The sequence below is a fragment of the Saccoglossus kowalevskii genome, chromosome 18 (genome assembly GCF_978046115.1).
Source record: "Saccoglossus kowalevskii chromosome 18, keSacKowa6.1, whole genome shotgun sequence".
NCBI classification, from domain to species: Eukaryota; Metazoa; Hemichordata; class Enteropneusta; family Harrimaniidae; genus Saccoglossus; species Saccoglossus kowalevskii.
Window position 1 is genome coordinate 22309240 of NC_140658.1, and position 9760 is coordinate 22318999.

Here is a 9760-nt window from a genome sequence, read left to right on the forward strand (position 1 = left end):
ATCGAAAGCATAGTAAACAAAGTAATTCCTGCAATAATAAACGGTTATAATGTATAATTCTGCCTTGAACTAGTGTATTTGAATATATTTCCACATAATAATCAAAAAATCAAAAAGTGTTTATTAATGGCAGGCACACACACATAATTTCGGATTCACTATATTCTAACAACATGTAACGTAAACATTGTTTTGAGATTACAGTGGTACTGAAATAATTTCTAGAACGTGTGTGTGCGCCATTAACAATAATGAACCTACAATCCCTGCAAAATCATTTTTTTTTTCAAAATATTGTTGCGCGAAATAAGTATCGCACACATTCGATTTACTAAATCAACTTATTAGTGTTTAAAATATATTGAACAATGTTTGCGCTTTCAAGATCATCTGCTGAGAAAGTTGAGTGATATACATATAAATTGATTCGAACATTCGTGCAACGTCTTTTCTACAGGTGACTCGAAAATGTTTACATTTTCCAAGAAAATCCATCACAACGGCTTAGTTGCAATAATACGAAGTTCAAATATGTATTACAGGCAAATTCAATTTTATTAAAATCTGATGTAATGTACGACGTTGGTTCAATTTCATTTTATATATTTCATTTTATTTTTACTATATATTTTTTTATTAATTTGTAATTGTTTTTATTATTATTACTCTAATTATTGACGCATACATCTGAGCCAACGAATATATAACGAGTTCATGATTTCAACGAGATCCCCTGACTGGTACATTCAACCAATCATAGACCCTATTCTATAGCCTGTCTGGTGACGTCACTGGTTAGAAACAGATCACAAACACACTCAAGTAAAATGGCGGCTTCTACCGACGTTAGCGATGAAAACGATAGAAAAAACACGGCTTTTCGGTAAGTTCATCATTGTTGAATGCACCGAACACCAATCCATGATTTTTAGAATTATATTGTGGCTTAAAGGGTTCCAATTTAAGTGATTATTTTGCGTGGAGTGCCGATTATTGTTCACCGGTTAAACCGAACACCAGTGACCTTTTGTAGTCGCTTGTACTGGCGGTTGATGTCCCGTTGCCGACTCAGGTCAAAATCGTTCACGGCATTACCGGTAGTTGCCGGTTGTAATTATGCCCAGCGTCTGTCGTAAAGTTGAAGTCTTACCATCATAATACGATGGCTGAATAAACGAAACTTGGCATGCGACGATACTGCAGGAAGTGAACACATTTGTTGGAAATGAAAAAGATTCAAAGCAATGACAAGAATTGTAAAATGTTGTGCAATCTCATTTGTGAGATATAAAAAAATATAACTTTCTAGTAATAGTTTATGCAAATTAATATTTTAGTTGTTCATAAATAAGTGGAAGAAATGTACGGGCAGATTGCCCGTAGAGTATTGGTACGCATGAACTGAAAACACGTGATACTAGAGCGAGACACTTTCTCGCTAATAGCTGTGAGATGTTCGCCGTGATGCTTGTGTGGAATTTTGAAATAAAACTTGTAACAAAACACAGTTAAAGAGGGGAATCTAAATTCCCACAACCATTTATTGACGCGACTCGAACTTCCCTTTGATAGATGGTGAGAATTATTAGACGCCAACATGAAATGGCGAAAAAAATTATCCACATGGTAGAAATTACCACTAATACCAATTTGATTTAATACATGATTTCTTGTCAGACTACGAAAATGTTACGCTTCTTAAACATTGGCAATTTGAGGTGCGAGAGAAAGTACTAATACTACAGCCAATCAAATATGCATACTACAAATCAAGTACAATAGTTACTTTTAAAATAAATTCTTTTTTACATCAAAGTAAAGAAATTAAATATTTTCATTGTTCATTGTTGTTTTCTATTGACAAATCGTAGGAATGTATTTTTTCCTGCTAGAGAGAGCCTCAGTTTATGTATGTTCGTGTTAAGTGCAACTTACAAGAAAATATGATCAAGAACACGTCGAAAAAATCAAAACAAATCCGCCGCAGTGAGTAACGTCAGCAGTAGCCTATATGTGAATTCTCGAGATTGTCCTTAGCAGAACAAATTGACGACAGAACAGGAATGTCAGCCTTCAAAATTAGCCGGAGTATCTAACCACCATTTTCTGCTATTTTCGCTAACCAACTTTTGAACGAGATTATTTTCTTCAAAATGATTTCTACGCCACGCAGCACGATATTATCTCGTGTACATTGTAATTGTTTGTTAATTATTTCCTTGCGTGAGCACGCAATCGGCCACCATGAAACAAGAGTTCTATTGTGTCAGATCAATTTGAGCGTTCGTGATTAGCAAAACTGCCATCAAATAAATAATGAATTGAAAAAAAAATAAAGTTAGAAAAAAAAATGAAGCCCACACTAGGATATTATTTTAATCGAATTTAGTGGAATTGACCTCAAACTTAACTTGGGCAGCATGCCAGAGTAGCGATAAACGCCCGCCTGTATTGTTTATTTAGAATACCATAAATAATGGGATTTATTGAGGAATTCACCATCGGCAGCCACCGAACCAGTTCATTCCATGCCTGGGGCATAATGATTACACTGTTAGGATGTGTTGTGTTGTATAAGTAGCCGATGATCAGATCTAAATGATACGGCAATAGGCAAACGAATAACACTCCCGCCGTCACCGCTAACATAACAACTATCGGCCGTTGCTGACGACGTCTCTGTTTCAAATCGTGAGCGCTGACTGAATATTTCCGCACACCTCTCTGCAGGTCTCTTGTCGTTAACACATTAAGCACTATAATTGCCGTAATCACTAAAATAAATGCAATTATCGGCGTCAAACTGTGTAGTATGCCATCAAGTGGTGTCCAGACTCCAGAGAAACAATTGGAATAGGTCATCGGCAGGAAAACTGTCTCGTTACTCGGCGGCCATATAATACATGTAGTATACCACTTAGTATAAAAACTTGAGATCGGAGCGGAGAAGAAAAAACCCATGATCCATGTAAGTACGATAAGTTTGTATGTTCGAGACTTGGAACTGATTCTATCCGCTTTAAATGGTTTACAAATTGCCATGTATCGTTCGAAGGTCACTAAAAGTATGTTAAACTCGGAAACAAAAAAACAAATATCGAGAGCTACGTTCACAATAAAACATCCAACCGGTCCTAGGAAACTTTTATCGTGTACGACATCAGTTGACAACGGTTCGCCGACCTGCACTATATAGTATAAGCTTAGAAACATACAGTCTACGATGGCTTGGTTCGATAGATACATATTAGTTAGTGTACGCATGGCTGACACTTTGAATACTACGTATAGAAACAGACAGTTAAATATGATACCAAACGGACATGTAATTGTAGCTGGAATGATACGAGTTAGCAACATCTGTTCGGAATCGTAGAGAAGCTCTGCTGTACCCGGCGTGGTGTATATTTCCGTGCGATTGTTACTTCGTGCATCGATGACACAAGGATTTCTGTCGACAAGATCGAAATACTCGCTGCTGGTATTCATGATGCTCATTCAATGATGACTAAATTGGTAATGAAAGAACGAGACAAAACAGTTGGCAAATACGTCACCAATAACTGAATCATATGAAAATATAAGAAACGCTAACACACTGACTACCATACTGGTCGCTGCAACAATATGATTAACTTCGGTTCAAAGTCTATCGTGAACAAGTTTGTTGCTGCGCCATCTGCTATCATGACGCCTCCCTCCTCCCGTCGCACACATCAACACCTAACAGCAGGATTGCATTTTAATCAAAGCGGAATGCAGCATGCACATGACAGTTTTATGACAGTATATTTACGTTTATTTGTCGCTAATAAAATACAGCGTCATGAATACGAGAACATGAACTTGAGTTGTGATGACAAATATCGGAACTTGGCAACACTGTTTATAGTACCTGGGTTATTTGATACAGCGAGGTGCAGCCATAAAAAAAAGTTAATATACAATAAATTGAAATATTATACTCTCAAGTCTGGTATATATTTAACATATGTGAATTGACATTTGTTAATAATTAACTCTCAATTACATTTGAATTATGTACAAGTGATTATATGTATATAACACTCGTATTAATCATGTCACACGTCACGGTGTGATGATGCGATACAAACCGTCGCATGCGGTGGTTTGACAATAAAGAACTTTCTAGGTGAAATGCCTAGGAAATAACCCTCACGGTTCAGTCGGTATTCGATTTTCTAGACACGCAATTCGCTGACTGAGAACGTTCATTTAGGCACAGATTTAACGTGGAATGGAAATAACATCACGCTTGTTGATTATTCATATTTGTCTTCCACTACAGGAAGTTATCGATATTATATAAATTGTTATGAATCTAATTGACCTTTTTATTTTCGTTGTTTAATGGTCACATTCCACACGAACTTATTTTTGTCTGTGGCCGTTTATAAGACTCAGTTCGATTTCACTGAAGCCTAATATGGCGTGTATTTTACGCAGTTATTATAACGGTGGGCAGTATTTGTGTTATTTTCCCGGTAACATACAGTATTTCTAATAATAGTTCACAGGAATCGATGATTCAATGGTTTCCCCTCTTCCAAAAAACAAACGTTATCAACAATGTTATGTTGACCCATACGGTGCATGCATGACCAAATATTGTGTATGGTCGTGCAATCAGCTAATACGACTTTAGTTGATCAAGTTATATTATATACTAACAGAATATAAATATACCAAGCTTTTCTATATATTTTGGATTAAATAAATATTGTGCACCGAAAATCGAAATAGCTTTTTTGTGTATTTGTGATTAAAGTGCCTGTGAAATGGCTGTTATTTTCACGCCTAAAATTATCCATTGATACATAAATATTATTAATTTTCATGTTTCTAAGCATGAATTATTTGTTTTAAGTGAAAAAATGTGTTTTAAACTCAATCTACGGCAACTTTATTTTGTGTATTTTAAAACGAGGCTCCTCATTAGCTTCTCATTTGCATACAGAAATTCACCTTGTGACGTCAGAAGGGGAAGCCGCATGGCAGCTTGCATTGCCGATACGTGTAAATAAGGCAAATTTCTTGTGCAGTTTTCTCGTCTTTGACTAAATTTTCACTTATGTGCTTGTTCTTCGAGGAGGAATGGACCATAATGAACACATAGTATCATTTTTTGTTGCATGTCCGTGCTGGTGTAACTGGTCACCGTGATCGTCACCGGCGCACGTTTGTGCACTGTCGCTGGACAAAATAGAATTTGACGTCGGAATTATCTCGTTATTTAGCAGGTTACTAGGGACGTCACTACACTGTTGTATTTCATCGATCGTCTGAGTTAAACTTTCAAAATTAAAATAAAAGAGAACATATTTTGACATTCTAAACATTAGACTATAGTGATCACTTTTAAAATACTTAAAAACGACAAATCACAGTTACTAAATAAATGACAGCCGCGTGGAAATAAATTGAAATTTTGTTGAAATAGGTGAACGCGTCGGGTCACGGCGAGGGCAAGTGCGTTAAGGGATAACAAAAATAATCGAGATCGACACACATACAGATAAATTCAGAGTGGATTCGAGTTAGCGTGATCCATGACGTGATTGTCATAATTATAACATCATATTAAAACTTTATTTGGTGGAAACACATTGACCAAGCCCGGAATCTTATTTCATAAATTATTACACAGATCAAGCTGCAAGCATTGAGGTAAAAAAAGAACAGAGGTGTGAATTCGACATTCAACACCAATCACCAAACAATTCAGAAACTTTTAGCCTTCGAAAATGAAAACAGTTAGCAGTGTGTAAGGGCTGTGTAATTTCCTGTTTGTCCGACGCTTCGTTTTCGTGTGACTGTCAAAATTATTGCTACCTTTTACCTAACAGGGACTAAATGGTCTCTATAAAACGATAATCAGGATCGCAAAAAAGTCAACTCATTTGAAACACTTGCCGGACGTCTCTCTCTCTTCTGAAATCCACCTCGGTGATCATGGTCCGGAATCTATTTCTTTCAAAAGTGTTGCGCCAGGTTTATGTTGTCGACGTTGTTTTTTCGTGGACGACGACAGTTTCTCGAAAAAAAAATGAATCTGAGGTTAAGTGGCTTTCGTCCACTGATGTCGCACCTTCGGGTCGATTAGAAACGTGTGAATACTTACACTATGACTATACGTTTCACTGCAACTGCCCACAACACAACATCTAAAAACTCTCTCTCAAAAAATTAATATATTCAAAAAAAAAAAAAAAAAGAAACGCCGACCGAAAAATATATATCGTTTAAAAGTATACTGAATGACCAGTGTTATTACGGCTCAGGGGTATGACTTCTTCTCACATTTTGGCATTTGGTGGCGCACTTTCGGCGAGAGTCGGAAATCCGGAAACAGTGGACCGTTTCAGGATAAGTGGGCGTGGCTACAACACGAGAAATATCCCAAATTTACTTGGATACGAGTAATCATTTTCGGCAAAAAAATCAATACCTCCCCATTTCAGTGGGACACATATCTAAAATGGGAAACGTGAGGGTGGGCATTGCACAGGCACTTTAAGTGCCTTTCAAGCTTACCTGGGTAAATGGAATTCCATTGCATCAATAATCACTCACTGACAACATCATAAGCGACAAGCATATTATAATTCCGGAAAAAACAAAGAGGAGCAAACACGACGCAGTACATAAGTCAATTCAGGGGGAGATAATGAGGACGAATCAAGAGACTTTTGAAAGAAGTGGGCATATCCTGTCCCGCTGCGAAACCCACAATACACCCCAAAATCGCACTTCCTGTACTATAAATTATGTTGGTAAACTAAATGAAGCACACCGTCAAACTAAATTGCAGAAGTTCCCAATATCAATAAGCATTCAGCAATCGACATAATTACATCTGCAGATGACAAAGAGTGAATGATGTATACTTGGATTGAGTAAGGACACTGCAGATGGAGATGCGTTGGGTAAAACACATGAATTATGCTGTTTTCGAAACTATTTTGACCCTGTTTTTTTTACCATTGGCTGCTCGAGAGTGATCCATGGAGGATAGATATCAGAACAAATACAACACTGAAATATCGGGGCTACAACATTGTTGATTTCGATATCATTATGTCGAATTTAATATGCCCTTATATAAATTCTCTTTTAAATTTAAAATTCATCAAAGTAAATTTAAAAAAACTCTGACTCGCCCAATTTTGTATTATATTATACTATTCATCAATCATTGAACGAAAGATTTCATAGACATTCCTGTTGCATATGATATGCGAAGCTTAATCTTTGTTCTCACCAGAATTTGATAAATTTTCAATTTTTTTTATACAGCCCAACAAATGAAAAAAAATTTGCAGCGAATGAAAATGATTTAGGAACACCTCGACATTGACGTTTAGTTTGGAAGTAACAATGTTGCTTTGAAAACTGCTAAGAATAACTGTGTCAAAACAAAGTTACATGCAATATTCAGTAGTGCTGCAATTTAAAAATCTCTCGAACTGTGTTCTGTGACTAACACTGTGACCAGTGCTGGATGATTACCCAGTCCCTGACTGACTAACGTTAGGGCACGGTTATAACTTTCTGTCATAATACAATTTGCATGTTTTATTATTTTTGTGTGCACAACTGAGCAATGATTTTTTAACCTAATATGACAGCACACACCCTATACCTGGCTTGCAGTAGAATGCTATCTTAACGTAAAGTTTGAAATATTCAACAAATAGTCAATGCTTATGTTATCATTACGATGTGACATTGTGGATGGCACATACATTTTTTTATCACCAAAACAAACTATAATTCTTACGCGTACAACTCAAATTAGCACATACATACGAGGAGAGGTGGGGGCTAGACTGGCAAAGTCGGGACTTCTTTTTTGTTTAACAAAAAAATAATTAATTTTCAATTATCCAGTTGTACTTCATGGGTTTGCGCTCCTCGAAAGCTAAAAAAAATAGGCCTCAAATGGACTACGTTTTCGGATTATCTCACTTTGACAATGGTGGCTGTTGACGTAGAACAAACTCTGTCTTTGTTTTTATCAGACTGTCTATGTTTGGACGCAGTTCAAAACGATTACTTACAGATTGACCACGCACCATATTCATTGTCAATTTATATGAAGCCTCGTTAGTAATAATGTAGATGGTTCTATGGTTCTACGGTGTCGTTTAACTCGAATCACTTTTATTCCAATTTAATCTGAGCCATGCGTAATTTTAATATATACATAACAGCAACGACTTAACTCTGTGGTGATTCGGAGATAGAATGACAGGCTTGATAATAATCACATATTTCAATATAAACGCAAAAGTTTAAAGTGTTTTGTAAATGAGAAAATAATACACAATTCATAGAAATGTTCGTTTTAGTGTACATACCTAATTGTGATGACATGATGTTATTAAAGTAAGGGAAGGGCTCATGAAGGCTAACATGAAATATAATTATGTCACCGCCATTTAATTAGTGGACTTTTGTTTCTTCTTAGGAAGATGGTACAGATTCGGAATAAAATAGATCGTTTTTAATTGACGGATAATCAATATTACCTCAAAACATTGATATGTGATAAATACCACAAATGTTAAAATACGACAAATTACGCTGCATGCTTTCCCCATGTCTGGAGAATGTGACACGAAGTAAACTGAAACTACGGTTGCGAAACGGGTTATTTCATAGAAATCGGAAGTTACTCATTTCGTATCTATATCCTGTATGTGCTGAGCTATATAAAACTTTAGCCTCATTTCTTCTAAAAGTGTGTCTGCAGAACCTTTATGTGTTGATTCCCGTTGAGGGCGCCAACTCAACGTTGTATACGGGGCAGCGTAACCTCTGGATCCCACGAGCTTGATAATTTAGCGTGAGAAACACGTTGCGACAGAGAAAAATAATTACAAAATGAACGCTCATGTATATTCCATTTCTATCATTGTTATCAATTGAACAGAATAACTAATTTGACTTTAGCGATTAAATGCAGCTGCTGCAGCAGCTTTATCTACAAATATTTTGGCCGATTTCACGGTTGATTCTGATATGTCTATGTATTTTAACTTCGCGCAGGCACACGGCACTTCAGCCATGCACATTTGATGAAGGCATCTGAGTTCAGCCATCGAACCCGGATTCTGCCAGCTGTTTAGCTAGTAATGTTGCCAAGAAATGTCACCTGTGTACTCTGCATGCCTAGTGAAGAAAACTCATCACATGCAGACAGGAATGACATGATCGACAAAGCCCAACATATTGAAATAATGGGACCTTTATCTTTGTACATGCCAAACGTAAACGCTTTTGAAGGTTGGCTGTAATTACATTTTGATTGAATGTCTCATTGGAAAGTCTGTTAAATCGAATGACGCAATGGTAGTTAACATGAGGTCGATAACATTACTATAGTCGGTGTCTGTGGTGCTCAGATATTTGAAGCATGACAGATTATCCGAATCTAATAAAATTGTTGCGAATCCCGTTCGTTCACGACTGTACTCATCCATTAGTAGAGCCAGCTTTGTTCTTCATTTAGCAACATTAATTTGGAGTCCATGAAATAAAATATATAAACATGAAACGAGTAATAAAATGTGTGAAGACACGACCACTGAGTGGTAACGTGCGAAATGTATTGTGTTTATCTACAGTGCTCGCGATGATGTCTTATATTGTCAAGCGTATTCCTCCCGTTCAATTTCCCTGGTAAAGTGGATAATTTCGAATGTAGTTTTTAAATATTTATTTTCCATACAATCTA

The 9760-nt window shown here is 36.5% G+C and overlaps 1 protein-coding gene across 1 annotated transcript; it reads right to left on the minus strand.

The window, feature by feature from the left end:
* Window positions 1-2362: 2362 nt before the first annotated feature.
* LOC102803401 (neuromedin-U receptor 2-like) lies at window positions 2363-3489 on the minus strand. Its single transcript, XM_006824126.3, has one exon. It carries the CDS (start codon window positions 3487-3489, stop codon window positions 2407-2409), a length of 1083 nt encoding a protein of 360 aa, XP_006824189.2. The 3' UTR covers window positions 2363-2406.
* Window positions 3490-9760: the final 6271 nt, after the last annotated feature.

Coding starts and splice junctions, on each gene's coding strand:
- LOC102803401 (XM_006824126.3), bottom strand. CDS start 3,489: ATGAATACCAGCAGCGAGTATTTCGATCTTGTCGACAGAAATCCTTGT.